At 30.5% G+C, this 18,621-nt stretch overlaps 1 protein-coding gene across 1 annotated transcript in view; it reads right to left on the bottom strand.

The window, feature by feature from the left end:
* Positions 1-17,876, bottom strand: part of Dhc98D (Dynein heavy chain at 89D) — a 31,334-nt gene extending 13,458 nt beyond the window's left edge. The window contains exons 1-27 of the mRNA XM_018538974.1: positions 17,767-17,876; positions 17,563-17,641; positions 17,328-17,475; positions 16,533-16,784; positions 15,051-15,106; positions 14,257-14,490; positions 13,866-13,967; positions 12,763-13,079; positions 12,508-12,664; positions 12,122-12,385; positions 9,747-11,621; positions 9,036-9,223; positions 8,669-8,948; positions 8,045-8,289; positions 7,411-7,930; positions 6,755-7,185; positions 5,655-5,818; positions 5,079-5,426; positions 4,237-4,628; positions 3,911-4,048; positions 3,591-3,781; positions 3,156-3,331; positions 2,645-2,898; positions 1,728-2,255; positions 1,155-1,313; positions 825-1,085; positions 318-572 (exon numbers count right to left, since the gene is read on the bottom strand). Of these exons, the coding sequence (XP_018394476.1) occupies positions 318-572; positions 825-1,085; positions 1,155-1,313; positions 1,728-2,255; positions 2,645-2,898; positions 3,156-3,331; positions 3,591-3,781; positions 3,911-4,048; positions 4,237-4,628; positions 5,079-5,426; positions 5,655-5,818; positions 6,755-7,185; positions 7,411-7,930; positions 8,045-8,289; positions 8,669-8,948; positions 9,036-9,223; positions 9,747-11,621; positions 12,122-12,385; positions 12,508-12,664; positions 12,763-13,079; positions 13,866-13,967; positions 14,257-14,490; positions 15,051-15,106; positions 16,533-16,784; positions 17,328-17,475; positions 17,563-17,641; positions 17,767-17,876 (8,124 nt within the window). The remainder of the gene's footprint in view (positions 1-317; positions 573-824; positions 1,086-1,154; positions 1,314-1,727; positions 2,256-2,644; positions 2,899-3,155; positions 3,332-3,590; positions 3,782-3,910; positions 4,049-4,236; positions 4,629-5,078; positions 5,427-5,654; positions 5,819-6,754; positions 7,186-7,410; positions 7,931-8,044; positions 8,290-8,668; positions 8,949-9,035; positions 9,224-9,746; positions 11,622-12,121; positions 12,386-12,507; positions 12,665-12,762; positions 13,080-13,865; positions 13,968-14,256; positions 14,491-15,050; positions 15,107-16,532; positions 16,785-17,327; positions 17,476-17,562; positions 17,642-17,766) is intronic.
* Between the last annotated feature and the right edge of the window lie 745 nt (positions 17,877-18,621).

The following is an 18,621-nucleotide window of genomic DNA, read 5'->3' as shown; positions in this document are numbered from 1 at the left end:
TCTTGAAACGCAATTATAAACAAAGCTAAAGTAGTAATATCACATATTAATACTTAAATTGACAAATAATTTAATAATATTGATGCTAATAAGTATTTTTTAAATCACTGAGATCCGTTTTTACCAAATATAAATTTCCTCTTACTTTATTATATTTATTCTCATCAACCTAATTTCGTATTATAATTTTGTATAATAATTCGTGTTAGAAATTAATTTTTTTACATCAGTGATGCGTAATCTTTTTTAATTGAGAAAGAATTTAATTACCACTACAATCATAAGTGTCCGCAAATCAATAGTTATCTAGTAGTTACCATATTGAGTTCAGTTTGCGGTATAATTGTCCGAAGAGGTTCGACTGTTTGAAAACCTAACATTCCTTCGGTAATAAGCTTAAGTGAGCCGTGCACGTATTTCTCGCACATTCTTCGAAGAAAATCTTGATCGGTTTTACTTTTGATTTGTATCCATTTGTCCATGTATGGCTGGTAGCCTAAACTTTTTGGGTCTACATAGACCATACCCGCTCTTGAAACCGTTGCAGGTGAGGCGTACTGTAAGTCGCCTACCTACACAGTACAAGAATCAATTTATTTTTTAATAAAAGTGTCAATATCTTTAAAGTTATTTAAAATGTCTACATTTTTCTATAATTTAGTATTTAGTTCATTAACGTTATTATCCTTAATTCTTTTTTCATTGTGATTTGAAGAACAGTAAAATTAGTTACAAAACAATCAAATATCTTAATCAAATATCAGATTAATTTTTCTAAATTGTGCCTTACAATCCAATGGTCTATTATATCCACATTAAATTACCTCAAAGAGCAAACTGCAATAATTCTGCAATTTGATTCTCTCTTGATTGGCCAGAGTCAACAGCTTGTTATCATCCATTACCGAGTTCATGTTTTCGATCCACAACGGATCAACATCCCCATCGAGAAGTATGTATCTTTGTTCATCTTTGCTTGGATCCAGCGGTCGATTAATTTCTCGAAAGATACTGCTCAGGAGACCATCCGTCCAATCTCGTGTTGTAGGTTCTAGCTTTCCATACAATTCGATAACGGTGCAAGCCTTTAAAAAATATGATATAAAAAACTTTAAAATTTAACAATATTATTGCTATAGTTAATTATTATTCACCTTAGGATTCAAAATGTGCAATTTTGTGGGTTTACCGATGTGCGTTTGTGCTCTGCAGAGCGTTTCAATGACCACTGTCTTACCACCGCCCGTGGGACCGATAATCATCGTCGAATGCCTAGTCATCATCATTTCGTATAACTGAATGATTTTATCAACCTAAGCCGCGTTAATATGTTTTTATTAATATTGTTAATTTGTGTAGTCTACGGCATATAATAATTATAATAAATACATGTACAAAAGAAACGATTTTGCTGAAGTATCAAAAAATTTAACTAGACATAAACCTAAAAAATAATGTTATTAACTATTCAAATTATTAGGTACATAAGACGCTAGCATAATAATACTGCAAAAAGTGTTAATATTTTAGCTTGATCGTTCTACGTAATTCTTTTTTGACCTAACAAAATTATTTTCTATATAATGTATAGCTAAAAATTTATATATCTTACAAGTATATATGTTTCTAATTAAATTTTTATCTTAGTAAATTAAGTTTAATATTAAATACTTTAGCAAAACTTTCTTTCTATACAATGCGTTAGAAATCCGAAGAATATTATTTACTTGCTCAGGTAAAACAATATAACCATATTCTTTTAATACCGCTTCAACCGCTTCATTAAAATTTGAATAGTGCATTCTGGGACAATCCAAGTCGGGAAAGAGATCCCTGATCAAACCTAGGAAGAGCGGTACGTCGTCATGTATAAACTTAGATAAGTTCATATCTCTGAGAGCTCTCATCAACACGACGTTCTCGGGCAAATCATTGGAAGTTCTCTTCAACTGGTCGGCCATATTAAGCACAGATTTAAGGGCTCTCAAGCCAAAATCATAGTGAGTTTGTTTGCTCAGTTGTTCGTTCGCCAGCTTATAGAGAGTAGTCATCTTCTTTGCTAGCAACTTTGCCGTCAAAAAACCGGCGCTAAAAAGCTTAATCTGACAGATTAGCTCATTATCCGGTACTATACAAACCACTGGTCTAAAGAGGGCTTTAACGGACTCTGGTAACTCCGTGCGACCGGCATATCCTGGATTCATGGTGATGAAGATCCCCACCTTCGAGTCCAGTACGATATCTTGGTTCTCAAACTTTTGGAGAATATTTTTGTTATTATAAAATATAATGTATATGAAAAATAAATAGAAACATAATATATAGTAATTTATATTTCATAAAAATTTATTTATATTTATCATAAATAAAATAATGGAAAAATTAATATAATCGTATTTAGCAAATATATATCTATTTGAAAAATTGAGAATAGTATAGATTTAAATTAAAAGAATAGAATTTTACTACAGGAAAGTAAAAATAGAATATCAGACACGAACATATATATTAATAGATATTAAAAAACGCTCTTTGTTAAAGTTATTCTATTAATTTATAAAAAAATTTTTAATATAATTGTGGTTACAAATAACTTGTATTATTCTCGACACTTCGTACTTTTTAGTTTTAATGAAATATATACCGTGAATCTTTGAGCTTTAATTTGCAATGCCGAGCGTATAGTTTGAAGCTGGGTCGAAATAACAGAGAGAACAGAACTATCGATACGATTAAATTCGTCGAAACAACCCCATGCTCCACACTGTGCGAGACCACTCAGAGTCTTTCCAATCGTGATGTAATCCATTCCTTCGCCACAATTAGTTACGATGCATAAGAGCCCTAAAGCTTTCGCTAAATCTTTGACTGTCTCAGTCTTTCCGGTTCCAGCAGGACCTTAGTGTTAAAAATTAAGAAAACGCAGTTTTATAAGCTGTTACAACATTAAAAAATTAAAACGGGTAAATTGAAAGTATTATGCAATGTTGCGCTGATATTTTCAAATCCCACATAATAACTTCACTTTTTTTCAATACATCTTTATATTTATAATTATAGTATAATTTCTGTTTTATCGTGGCTGAACTACATTTAATATCAATGAGAAGTTATTATCTTGAGAACTCTGTCATGTGTGCATATGCATCACATACCCGCTGGCGCACCGCCTAAGTGCATCGAGAGAGCTTGTGTAATAGTGAGATATATCCTGTCCGTCAGTGGCGTAATGACCAATCTACCATTAAGACCCATATATTCGTAACCGTATTCGAAAGTGCCTGTGCATTGGTTCATCCATACATTGTCCAGATCATGAACCCAGTAAAATCTATATACAAAAATACTTCACCGTAGAGTACAATAATTACAAAAGTAATAGTACTTTTATATAAAAAAATATTTATTAATTTTTAATATTGTGTGTTTAACTATTAAAACTGTATGTTTAATATAAAAAAATAAAATTGCATTATTAAAAGACTTGTATTATTAAATTGTATTACTAAAAGTTTGTATTGTTTAAATTGTATTGTTAAAAGACTGTTGAAATTCATTAAAGTTTATATTTTTATATAATAAAAAATTACCTTAATTGACTCTCCCATTCGAATTCTGTAGGATCCGCAATACTGTCTCTAACAAAACCCTCGACAACGTCGCGAATGTGTACATCTATGGTCAAAACCATGTCAATCTTTTTTCTGTCATTATTTGTAAGCGTGCTGGTACCCATCAGTGTCACTACTTCATCTAGTTGAGTATTGAGTTGTTGTAAATACTACATACATAAAAAAGAAAAATATATTATAATATTAAAAAAAATATATTTTTTTATATTCACACAATGACAAATAATACAACATGTCTTCATGATACACAAATTATATTCATAATTTGCAAGCATTACTTCTTTCATAGCGCGTTTATTCCCTTGGGATATCTTGTCGAAAACATTCTCGACTTCTGCTGTCCACCATATCTGATTGGCTACGAGAACCATCATTCCTTGAAATTCGAGTATCCACTGAGTTCTTGGTCTTTGCACCTATATTTACGAAACAGTGAAAATTATTATACACAATTTTTAAATAACAGAATATCCTAATGTGTCAATTAGTTATTACTTTAAAGTGATACATTAAAGGTTAACAGAGAAAGAATGAAATATATTTTAGAAAAATGTTTTGTCGAAGAGCAAAAATGAACAGAAGTAAGCTATAATTCAATATAAACCTTGCCGTAATTGTAAACCGCTTTCTTTGTTAAATATCGATTCGATCTTTTCATTTCTTCAAGAGCCAGTCCCATCCAGATTTCGATTGGATCTTCCGTAGATACTGGATTTCTGAAATCCATAACTTCTCTTTCGCAGGATATGAGAGCCGTAGCCACCTGTCTATCAGTGCTGTTTGACACTATTGTAAATTTATCGAGATTATCGAACATTTTTCCCACGTGTTCCTGAATTGCCGTAGGAGTACCACTGCCGAGAATGCTCAGCAGCTCATCGTCGCTGATGAAATTAAATCTCGGGAATATAAGGCGTTTGTTGCATAAGTATTCTGTCAAAGATTTTTGGCATTTCTCGAGAGCTGCTATCATAGCTTCAAATTCACTTTTTCGACCTGACATTTAACAAACCGTTTAAAATACATAATTAATTTAATCTTTTAATTTTTTAGTTTATTATATATATTTATAAGTTTATATATTTTTGAAATTTTTATGGCAAAATGTTTTCTTAAAATTTTTTATGTAACTTTTTAAAACTTTTATACAACTTTATAATTAAAAAAAAAATTTGAACTTTTTGTATAAATTGATACTTTCTAAAAATTTTGAGAAAGTCTACATCTTTTCTAGAATTTTCTAAACATATTTGTGAATTTTGAAATATTAAAAAATTTCTCATTTTCTAATATTTAAAATAAAATCTGAAAAAATATATAGTATTTTTCAAAAAATTTTATAAGTTCATTTAAAAAAAAATGAAAAATTCTAAAAAATATTAATTAATTTTTTCAACTAGGTTAACTTTAATAATTAAGAGACAAACTGATTCTTCTCACAAATACCATAAATCAAGCAACATTCCAAGACATTGAGCCTTTTCGATGTGTCAGTCATGATTTTTCGGTAAGCTTGATCAATATCATCGAATCTTTTTGTTTCGTCCGGCAACTGAAAGCGAATGTCGCCACCCACGAAAATACCCTCGAGATACAGCCACTTTCGCTGAAGATCCACCCACACTTCCAGAACTTCGGAGATCGTATGCATCGTGCGTTCCCATCTTTGTACGGCATTGAGAAACGGCCCGATAAATTGTGAAGCTGCCATGCTGTGTACGGTCAACATATTATCTTCGAGTACCAGATTCAATTCATCAAGTGGTCCAAGAATAAAACCGCGCTCTTCTATACCTGCAAGGTGCAATCAATAATCGCAGAATTGTATATCTTTATTATAATTAGTTTAATGATCCAACAAAATTAGTTTTAGATCCGTATTTATATAATTCAATTTTTAAATACTTCAGCAAAATCGTTCTTTTTCATGTACTAAAACTTAATTAAATACAAATCTTATATACTCGTATACTTATTTGTCCAATAATAATAATTAAATGCATATTTTTGTAAATAAAGTACCTTTATAATGTTTCACCACATTAAATTCCATGGATTTCCATACTTCTGCTAATTCCTTCAAGCCTCTTTCTATCGCAAGTTCTTTCACGGCATACATTACAATATCTTGTGCAATATCTTGATACTTTCCTAGTTCCATAGCGAACATATTCTCTAAAGTAAATCTGAAACGATCCAATATTCAAACTATCATATTTATGTACTTCAAGTAAACGTATTGTATGGCTTGAAGCTTACCCCTCTATGGTAAAAGATTTTTCTTGTGCCATGTTTATATCACTTAAAAAATACCTATGTAATTAATTATATTTTTACGGTACAAGATGTGCACTTGAGTGAGTTTGTATTAGTTAGATATTAACAATAAATTATGTCTCTTGTGATGATCTGTAAACAGATTCGTGTAATTTTTAAAAATATTAGAAAATAATATGCATGATATTTGTTAATTTAACTGAAAACTTATACACAGATTCGATATAATTATTATTCTAACATATAAATTTACATCTTATAACGTCAACGTTTTCTACATACGCAAGTATTAAAAAATACAAATATGTTCGCATGTATATGTTCTATATTTGTACATGGAAAGGATGATTTTGCTGAACTTTTATTTAAAAATTTAGCTACATTTATATCTGAAAATAATTTTGTTGAACTATTAAATTATGTAAGACGCTCAAAAATACTGGTTGCTAGAATATCAAAACTTTTCATTCCATAATACTGCTCATCATGCTTGAGATTTCTTTATTTTAGTATTTATTTTAATGTTCAATAATATTACTTTCAGATCTGTATTTAGTTAAATTTTTAGATATTTTAGCAAAATCATTTTTTCTGTGAAAATCTTGTACGTTAATACAATTGCACTATGCAAATAAAAATAATACAAATAAATATTGATATTCAGATATAATAATAAAAGGATATAAGAAGAGATATGTAATAAGAGATAGATACAAAAATGTTTGTAGTTATCACAAATCGCATGTGTCTAATAATAAATCATCCTTTTCGTAACTAAAATCGCAGTCGATCAAGTTATCTGTTTATTCTAATTAACATTTGCTAATTATTCGTCATCCGCACACCTGTTCGGGTCCATATCGAAATATTGCCCAGTCCTTCTCATTAACTCTTGCCAGTGTCTTTCGCGCATAGCTTCGTTTTTCAATTCGATGAAGAGCGGCACTGAGTTCTTGAAGTTCTTCATGTTGGCCTCCAATGCATGGCCGACATTCATACTTCTTATAGATTTCGGTAGCCGTCGAAACTCTCGTATGAAATGTTCCATACCCTCGATGAGTTGCTGCGGATTTAAGTTCACCCACAAAGTCTTCGCCCAGACTTCTCGCGCACTTCTTTGTTCCTTGTAGAGATTATACAGCATTTCCATGCCCTCGTAATCCGTTTTAATCTTAAGGAGAGTTGAATAATCGGTAGACGGTAAGTTGAATAAGTCTTCTAACTGTATCAGACTCAACCGCTTTTCATCGTATTTATTAATCAGCTTCCCATATTCCTATAGAATAGAACAAGAAATCTTTTAACTTCTGACTTTGTTTTTAAAGATAAGATATTATTCAAAACATTTAGAAAAGTTAATCAAAAAAACTCAAAACATATTTTAGAAAAATTTTTTTAGAGATATAATTGTATTTGTTTATAAATATTTTCTTCAAATTTTTAGAAGAATATTTTTTAAAAATATAATCGTACTTATATAATTTTTTTTAATTTTACGTACATCCATTTTTTTAAGTCCTAATTCCAGATCGTCCCCGATGCTTCCGGGACCAAATGCTTCAAAATTTTCAGCGAATATTGCGGTGTCAACCAAGAATTGTTGAATTTGTTCTTGAGTAAGCTCGGAAAATTTTTCGCTAGTGCTCTCCAAAGTTGAAGCTCTATAGAGTGCTTCGAGATACAACGATTCCCAGTCTCGTTGCAATTGATACGCCATCGCTTCGTCCGACGAGGAAAAAACGATCCCATGAGTGCGCATAGTTTGAAAGCATTCTTGATAACAGAGATATTGCACTTCGGCTTGTATCGCCGTATTTTTCACATCGGTAATAACATGCATAATTGACACAAAACGATCCAGTCCCGTGACCACCAGCTCGATCTCGCCGCGAAAGGTGTTAATTTGAGTTTTAAGTTTACCCATAGCCAGCACGGTATCAGACAGAAGATAATTCCCTAAAACCTGCTTCCATTCCTTCGCTTGACGTTCGATGCCTGATAAAAGTGGTTTCAGGTTGAGCCTTTAGAGAAAAAGAAGCATAAATTGGAATACAATAGAATTAAAACATAAACAGGTAATCTTTCGAATAAAACTTGTTATTCTTCTTATTAAAATTGTTACATTTCATATTTACCGTATACTGTTTATGTCAAAATATGACGACATGTCTTCGAGTTCCTCCAAAATACCTTCATAAAACGTGAACCTTTCGTCATATTGTAAAAGCGTAGGTTTCGTCGATACAAATTTTTCACAAGCTAGTTTTTTGTCAAATGACCACAAGTTGCTATATTTCTTCCATCTATATAGATATCGCCAGCATTCAGCCGAGATTCTATACGCTGTGTCATGAATCACTTTTACAAGCTCGTTAACTATCTGCAGTAATTTTAAATCTTTAATCACATTGTATAATAATAAATTTTCTAAACACATGTTATTAAATTATCTTAACATCTCTATCTTAATAATCGATGAATTCTCTAATGAAAAGAATTCTCATAAAATCTTATAATATTCTTAAGAATTTGTCATACACTACTCAACAGAAAATAGGAAACACTCAAAGCTCTCACAATTGCACAATTTTCAGATCGCTGAAACTCTCGGTAAAAGATTATTATCGTAGACAAAAGAGAATAAAAAAATTTGTTTAAATATAAAACTTGAAGCTAAATCTGCATTTTTAATAATCAATAAAAATTTTGAAAAATGATGTAAACAATTCTAAGAAAAATGTTCACTAGCTTTACTCAACTCGGACGCTCATCACGTCTTCAAAAAAACTGAAAGCGACTAAATCCTGAGAGAACTCCCTTCTTTGCGGTTTGCACTGTAAACAAGTTCCATTCATCCATCTGGAGAATCCTTTTAGTCTCTCGAGCAAATCTCGCACATCATGGCAAATGGTATTAAAGATTTCATTGGGCGACGGACGTAATATTACTTCGGATGTTATTAATAATGCGTCTACTTGAAAGATTGGCTTAGTGTTGTTCAACATTTTGTTCAGAACCTCCATATTCCTTACCATACATCTAGAAAGTCGACCAAATTATATATTTAAATAGAAAACTTATTTCAATGTAACTATCACTTTTATTATTAAAAAAAGATATACATACATTATAAAGGCAGAAAAGATTTTCTTTTCGTATTTTTCGTACAAGAGTTGCATGGCTGGACTTGTCCCAGCAGAAGTTCCTAATACTAAGCTTTCCAGTTTTACAAGCATCGGACTAATCGACTGATAAGTCTTTAACATCGATGATACCAGTTCAGATCGTCGATTTTTTATTTCCATAAAATAACTCTATAAAAAAGGAATTAGATATATCGTATCCAACAAGGCAATTCCATTTTGTCAAATAATGTTTACACAATAAACAAGTATTTATTATTTATTATTTAAAAAAAATTAACATTTTTCTAAATATCTTATATATATAAATTAAATTTACATTTAAAAATACACATATTTTAATGTTAATTGTTTACTTATAAATTGTGTTATTCAATACTAAATTGTATGAAATGTTAAATATCACCTATACAGCACAAAAGCTAGTAGCAACAATGCTGCAACATTGCAATGTTACTGCAATAATACTGAAATAAACTGTGCGTATAGGTAATTTAGCAAAACCGTAGAAATCTCAAAAAAGTATTGTCACAAAATGTTCAAATAACAACATCACATTATATTAACACTAAGGTATGTTAAAAATTCAACAAAAATTTTAAGAAAAATCAAGATATCTTTTACTTTGTAAATTCTCAAATATATTGTAAAAAGAAAATTTATAATAAAATTAATATAAATTAATATAAAGTACCTTGCACGACAAAAGAACCTCTGATTCAGCTACTTCCTTCTTCGTGGAAAATAAATGATACGATTGCAATTCAGATTCTATTCGATTATCAAGCTCTTTCTTTATCTGATTGATTTGCTCAACAATAGAGTTTAAGTTCTTCAATATTCTGTGACAAGCGGCCGCATAATCCGAGATGCTCAAGGAATTCCAATTGAACCGCGTCACTCCAGGCTGAATGTTCTTCTCAACATCATGTAAAATCTGCTTTAGCAGTTGTATATCTGCTCTGTCCAACGTATCTAGAATGTTATTGTACTGATCGATCATTTTTGTGGTAACATCGATATCCGCTCTCAGTCGATTCTTCTGAATACCAACGTCTCTGATAGTCGCAGGCAGTTCGAAACCCAGCTGCTCCATTAATTCTGCCTCTCTGATGACCTCGAATACCTCCCAATCGAAGTTGATCTGAAAGCGTAGCTGACACTCTATCAAAATAGCGCCACTCATAAATTCTGGCCAAGTGATCTTCGCGCGAACGAAATCGTGTTTATCGAAGGACATGGATGAAGTTTTACCGTCCTTCGAAGATCCTCTGGTATCAACCTTTACTTCTAAGGGAAGTGCTTGCGCCATTCTAGAGCCCGCGACACTTACGATCTCTGCACTGGGCTTTGATATCACACCATCTACCTTCAGCAGGGATTCATATGGAGATAGGATAGAACTCACGTCCTTGATCTTCATTTTCGACGCCAGATGAATCAGATTTTTAGTGGCTCGCTCTTCATCTGGAAAAGTTAAAGTGGCTGGATGATCTCGTTCTACCCGTACTATCCTCAGCACACTCTTTTTCAAGGTGGTAGTCACTATCAGCAGTGCCTTATCTAGCCACGCATTAAATGTTGCTTCTTCAAAATTTTTTAACTGCTTTGCAAGCTCGAAATACTGGCTGAACGCAAGCAGTTTCAGCTCACTGTGCTTCAGTTCGCGCACTTCCTGGAAAATCAAAACCGGTCTGCGTAGTCTGTGGAATAGTTGCTTTACCCAAAAAATCGCTCCTGCCATTGGTGGATGATACGTCAGTAATGGAGGATGCCATTTGCCACGATAATATATGTTTTCTACAGTGTTAATCTCCTTACTAAACTGCTGCATAATGACGTCAAATTTCCGGAGCAACTGGTACTGAATAGCTGTACGCGTCTTCATGTTTTTGAACTTAAGCAACATCTCCAATGAATTCTCAGCACTGATTAATACCATAAAGCATTCGTCGATATAGAACTTGGCCTGATCTTCCAGAAATGTCACTTGCTCGTAAAACCACGCGGTCAACGCTTCCCAATTCTCCTTGTTGAATACATTAAAAATGTCAAAATCTGCTTCTTCGATCGGCACTATTAGCGCGTCCACTCGTTTCACCACAGCGTCAATCTGTGCCGGATCATTTATAATGGACTTCAAATCGGGCCCGAAGATATTATAGAAGTCTTGTAGAACACCGGCGATTTTGTGGAGGTCGCTGCACACCTCGGCGATATACTCAGTGTCCTGGAAGAGACGTTTCTGATCAAATTCCCAGCGAGCTCCTTTCCCCGACAGTTCGATATCCAATCTGGTCTTCAGATACGATCGCTTCCATTGTTTCAGCATCGCGCTGGCCATGCTCGTCTTTTCCAGAATCTCTTCCAGAGGCTTTTTAAACAGCCGAACGATCGCTAAATTTTGTTTAACATTTTCGCAGAGCTGCCACGATATCCGGTCCATTAATAGTACCATTCTTTCTTCACCACAATAATAACTTGATAATACCCATAACATTCGTAATCCTTCTATCAACGAAGGGATGCACTCCGATATAGATTCAAACGAATCCGATTCAGTAATCAACTGCGATGTTAATAAATAATAAAAGAGTATTATTAAAATATTTACATGAATTCTGTATTTCTTAATCAGTTTAGAATTGGCCTTGCTTTAGCAAAAATATATTTAGCGCGTTTTACAATTATTTTATTTTTAATATTTAAAAAATAAAATTTTATTGGTAATTTCGTCTTTAAATTCCCAAATAGCATATAACATTCTATGAATAAATAGAATGTTCTATGCTCTTATAAAATACAAATATTCTTAATTTTGAAATAGTTTAATTAAATAGTTTATAAACGTATTATTTTTTTAGAATATTCTATTTAAAAATGTATACTCATAATAAAAAATCCATAGAATGTTTCTCAAAATTTGTAAAGAAATTTTAGATGATAAATTGCGGATATGCAGTATAATATCCTTCTAACAAGACATACTCAGGATGATCCTGAATACATATTTCCTAAATATCCTAAGATATGTTTTAAATTAAACTAAATAATTCTTAAAATTTTTACCTTAAAATATCTTAACAGCGTTTGAATAAATTTATTGTTATCCCTAGCTTTAACATAGTGCTTCCAGAGTTCGGTCTGGAAGACGTGAAAGCTAGAAGCGATCGGTGAGATCGCTTGTTCCAAAAGAGCAAGAATCCTCTTAACAATGGACATTTTTAATTGTTCAACTAACATCGTTAATCCAGTTTCGCAATCCTGCCAATATTGATGCACCGCTATTGGTCCTTTTCCTATTAGTACCTTGTTCTCGTATGATTCCATTATCTAAACAATAATAAAATAAAATGTTTTAATACATACTATTAGTAAAATTTACTAATGTGATCCAAAACGGTAGATAAATTAGACAAAAAAGAATAATACAAAAGAAATATTAAATTACATGCCTTCTGAATATGTTTCTCCCATGACATAACTACTTCTTCCATTTGTTCAACAACATCTTTATTTTTCACTAACATATCATTTGTTATCGCAGGATCGTTCAGTTCCGAAATATTCGGCATCGTCAGTAAGATATCGCCTTCAATATGTTCCAATGTCCTATATTACCAAAATTAAATTCACAAAGATATCAATATAAAAAGAAAAAATCTTGTAATAAAAAACATTTATCAGTCTTTGAGTAAAATAAGGCTAACCATTCTGTCTTCTCAATTAAATTATCAAGATAATCTAAGATGTCTCTTTTGAGCTGTTCGGTTATTGGCTGTTTTTTTATTTCCTTCGAATGAATCGATTTACTGGACTTAGATTCCGAAATGGACGGTTCGGATTTTCCATCGAGTTCTTTCAAACTTGACTTTTGTTTTCTACTCTTTAAACCCTCGTCCTGTAAGGTGGCAACGGAGATTGTGATGTTTCCTTCGTCGTCTTCTTTTCTGTTGGCGTCTAAGTCCTGGCGAGATACTATATTTGATGCTGTCACGAAATGGGATGGTCTTCTCAACATTGATTTCTTTAATTAAAGACAAAAATATTGAAATTATTTAATATTAATGGTATTTTAATTTTTATTATTGATCTGGAATAATATATGTGATATACAATCACGAAAAAAACGACTCTATGTAAAAAATTTAAAATATTATAGAAGATATTATGTTAAATTACAATTATGGTTTATCATTTTAAAATAAATAATATTTCATGTAAGGTAACCGAATCCTATTATATGGCCTACCTAAGTTTTATAATTTTCTTCTAATTTTTTTGATAACCAAAATTGATGGTCAGATTTAAAAGAGACAAAACATTTCTGAATAAGAAATTCTGAAAAATATAAAACGTTCCTAATATTTATATGTAGGTATATCTATATATTTACATATAGGAGCAGTGAAAATTTTATCAAAAAATAATCAAGTTTCCAGTTTCTCTTTATTTAAAGCTCATCTATGTAATTAGTACTAATTTTCAAGCTAACCCTGAAATGATTATGAACACTGTGGCACGTTTAGATCCTCCTTCATGGAGATTCTCCATAAAGAGCTCTATCAGGATGCTATCCTGATATCGATATTTTCGAATAACACACCTTTAAACTTAGAAATACCTCCTAAAACTGAGTATCACGATAATCAAATTAGTTTTTAAAATTTTAATTTTAGTATTCTAAGACTAGAATTTAATTCAGCATCGCCAAAAATTTTTAGAAAGTAAGATCTTCTATTATGAAAGTCAGATCCTCAAAGGATTAAAACTTTCGTTAGCATAAATATTATAATACTTTCATGATACTTACCGCTTCTACATCTAAGTTTTTTCGTTTTCCATCGTCCATATTTTTCCTTTGCTCGCGAATATCAGGGGCTCTGAATTGATTTTCCACCAATGGTTTAAATACCTAGCATTTTCAAATAATTATTTAATTATGTTGATCTTAAATATTTTAATATTTAATATGCAATATAATTTGCAATATATTTTTCCTAAATGTTTCCTAAAATAATTACATTAAAATATCAACAAATTTTTGTAATATGTAAGTACTAAACTAAAACACTTTCTTCTCTCTATATAATGCAATATTAAGATAGAATAAAATGCCTTTTTTCCATGTACATGGGAACTATGTTCAAATAGCTATATTTTGAAAATAAAAAACCATACCAAAACAAAATAGAAGTGCTTACGTTGACTAGTATTCTATTCAAAGAGGACAAGAATTTCCTGTCAAGCGAGCCGACCACCACATAATTCGTGATCTCATTAAGGCATTCTTCATAAGTATCGAAGGAAGGTATACCCTCGTCGCTAGTGCGCATAAAATAGAAGAACGTGATATCCTGCAGGTCGGTTCTACTGTCATCTACAGGGCCGCATATCATGTGAAGCACTGGTACCTGACGGACTTTCTCCACCATTTTCTGTAATTGTCATAAATTACGAAATTTGATCGGTTACTCAATACCGGTACCAATACGCTTTAACTGCGGTTTAAATCAATTACTACAATGTCTCCTGGACATGAAACTAGATACATGAAGAAAGAAACAACGAATCGATCAAGTTGAAAAATTAACTGCAAGTGAAATCAAAAATTAATTGTAGTGAAATCAAAGTTAAAGTTAATCACTTATCACTAGATCTTTCTTTTCTTAGCAAAAATTTGATTTTAAGATAATATTTTACGATGTTAACATTAGCATCATCATTATTATGGTAAACAATTTAATTTGTGATATTATTTCAATTTTAATTTGCAATTGCGTTTTTTAAATCTGACAGTAATCGGAGTACAGTTTATATAACTAAAAGATGTATTCACAATTTATTATAAATATTAATAGACACCAAGATTTAGCTTTGACGCACTGTCGATCCTATCTTTAATTAATTTGATTTTTTGTTGAGTACAGAATTAATTTAAAACAATATAATAAATGACATTGACGTAATTATTATAATCTGTTAATTAGAGAATTACTTTAGTCAAAACGTATTTGTCCTCTTCTCCAGGCGGTGGTGCAATAACAGAACTGTCTAAAGAAATTAATTAATTATTTTGTGTTATTATAATACAGAATGGAGCATTTAAAGCAATATATAAACTATTATTTCTAAGTATAAGTCAAATAAAAAATATGTTCACAAAAGATGTACGGTCTTATAAACACAAATAATAAATAGTAAAATCAATTTTTTTTTTTAAATCGATTTTCTATTTAATTACTAATTTATAAAGATTATTTTTTAAATGTAATCTTATGATTTCTTCTATATAATATGATTCTTCTAACTGCATATTTTGCGTATAAAAATAAAGATATTGAACAATGTATTAAGGTACGTTTTTATAAAAAAAATTATTAGAATTGAAAATAAAGATAAGATGAGAAATAAACATTTATTTTATAATATAGAGAGAGAAAACAAAGTAAACAATATATTATTGCTTATTGTATGACTAAATAAAGAAATAACATTATGGAAACGGTGGACTACTAAAGCCAAAGAAAACCATCGGAAATAACCAAGATAATCGGACAACGTTCAAATCACGTTCAAACCACCAGTTCTCGTCCGATCACTGAAGTTAAGCAGCGTTGAGCACGGTTAGTACTTGGATGGGTGACCGCTTGGGAACACCGTGTAATGTTGTCTCTTAATTTTTTATTTTTTACCAAGCTAAAAAGATATACGGCAAAATCTATTAAGGAGATTGTATGTAACGATTAATTTTTTTTTTAATAACTCTAATACTTTATATGGAAAATAATTAGAGAAATCATATTATATGTAAAAGAAATCATACAATTTTATTTAAAAAAAATGGCTATTACTTTCATATGAAAGTAAACAATATATTATTGCTTATTGTATTACTATATAAAGAAATAACATTATGGAAACGTTGGACTACTAAAGCCAAAGAAAACTATCCCAAATAATCAAGCTAATCGGACAACGTTCAAATCACGTTCAAACCACCAGTTCTCGTCCGATCACTGAAGTTAAGCAGCGTTGAGCACGGTTAGTACTTGGATGGGTGACCGCTTGGGAACACCGTGTAATGTTGTCTCTTAATTTTTTTTATTTTTTACCAAGCTAAAAAGATATACGGCAAAATCTATTAAGGATTGTATGTAACGATTAATTTTTTTTTTTTTAATAACTCTAATACTTTATATGGAAAATAATTAGAGAAATCATATTATATGTGTAAAAGAAATCATACAATTTTATTTTAAAAAATAGCTATTACTTTCATATGATCATAAAACTCTATTTTTTTAGAAATTGATTTTATCATTGTTTATGTGACCGCATCAGGCTTTACAATTTTTATCTGAATATATTTTTTATTTAACTCATACTTTCAACAATAATAGCTTGTAACTCTTTAGATGCCTAACGCTGTACATGTATATTCAAACCAATAAAATCTAATAAAACTATAGAAACTGACCAATGGAAGGGCTTTTTAAATCTCCCTTTTTTCTAGAGTAAATGGGAAAATCACCACTGCCATTCTGCTCTCCATCATCTTCCTCCTCTTCTTCCTCTTCGCTGGATTCTGGCATACTTGTATGCAATGTGCTGGTGCTCATTGTCGTACGACTAGCAACTGAACTGACGTCTGTTTTGTTGACTTTAGTTTTACCTCTCTTGCCCTTCTTTTTCTTATCTTTTTTCTCTTCATCACGTTTCTCCACTTTTCCTAACATTATTTAAAATATATTATGCAAAAAATTATTACTTTTATTTAATTAATTATAAGAAATTAATAAAACATCACAAAAAGTAAGCTCATTAATTTTAAGATTACCTAAATTAAAAATTTTATATTTTTATACAAAATTATTTTTTATCTTAAAATTTTCAAAAGTAAAGAAAGTGAAATAAAAGTTACAAGTTTTCTAAATAAGAAAAAGAAATACAATAAGATACTTTACACTTTAATTTTGAAAGTTGGACAAGATGCATTTATGCATAAAACAATTTACAATTTTTACATAAAATTCACTTACTTATTATTAAGCTTAATAGCACAAACTATTTTACTGATTATTAACCTATTTTTAAATGTTTATAATTTGTTATTTACGTTAATATAATATTTAAATTTGTTTAGCTTGGACTATAGTATGCAAAGTACAATTGTTTATACATGTGCAATTATAGAATTATGAAATCTGTTACTAAAAAAGCATTTAACAATTTTAAAATTTTTTTCATTTAAAAAATACATTTTTTATCTTACTTTCCTCCCATACTGGAACCTCCTCTTGAAACATTTCACTTATGTAAGTTTTATAAAAGAAAATCAACTTCTTTTCTAGATCTGTCACTCCGTACAAGTCTAATATGAGAAAGTTGAGCAGCTTGTCCTCAAAATATCGATTATTTGCCTAATATTAAACATAAATATTAATTTTAATTAACCTTTAAATTGTCATGTATGAAGAAAAATTATACAGTGATTCAAGTATAATTACATTAATAAGTTTGTCGAAAAGATGTTCTTGATCTGTCAGCCCAAGAAATTTCAAAATTCGATCTCGAATCCATTTTATTCTGTTTTAATAAAATAATACTATTTAATAAATTTAAGAAATAATGCAAGTTTCACACAAATAATATAATACAGGCAATATTATATTATTTATAGATAATACAAAAATTATATTAACTATATATACCGATAATCCATAGACAAAATAGACGATTTATCATGATCATCTTTGTCACTTAAACTTTTTTGTTCATCTTCTTCCTTTCTTTCATCTTCCTCATGAACGTTCTTCTCCATATTTATATGTATATACTATTGGAAAATGCTATTTTTCAAATCTTTCGCATTACTTAATATCAATTTTCATTTAATTTTTTGTAATCGATTAATTTTTTAAAAATAAATTATATCAGAATGCTTAATAACCTTTTATCCCTTATTTCAAAATAATAGTATACTTCACACAATTTATTTCTTCCATGTTTTATTCATACAAAAACAATATTTTATTTAATTTCTCTAACACTTGTCTTGAAAAGATTGACACTGTTTTATTTGCAATCTGATTGAAAAAATCGTTACTGTAAGTAATTGTTCTTCAGTGCTCCACTAAATTACTAAATTAAATTGCCTCTGAAAAATACTGTATAGTGAGAAGTGAGAAGCTTTGACGCTGTCGCCGTTGCTATGGTGAATAAACAGTCTTTCAATATAGAAGTATAGGGTGCAGAGTAAAGGAGTATTTATATTGATTACACAGTAAAATTCGTATCAAAGAAATGGCAAGAGATGCTTTCTAGTAAAAATACCTTATAATACAGTGAATCTTGTCATCCTAGTTTAATGCTGACAAATAATAAAGATGTGATATCCTCGGCTAATAGCCATGTTCCGATATACAGTACTGAAAATCTACAATTCTGGAGTATATGTAACGTGAACCATAGATTTTCAGTACCGATAACGTATATAGGAACACGGCTGGGTAAATTATTTAAAATACCTCCCGCACCTAAAATCTTAATAAAAATACTTTTATTTA

Source organism: Cyphomyrmex costatus, unplaced genomic scaffold, assembly GCF_001594065.2.
Source record: "Cyphomyrmex costatus isolate MS0001 unplaced genomic scaffold, Ccosl1.0 scaffold20, whole genome shotgun sequence".
In the NCBI taxonomy this organism is placed as follows: domain Eukaryota; kingdom Metazoa; phylum Arthropoda; class Insecta; order Hymenoptera; family Formicidae; genus Cyphomyrmex; species Cyphomyrmex costatus.
This window is presented reverse-complemented; position numbering and strand designations above follow the sequence as displayed.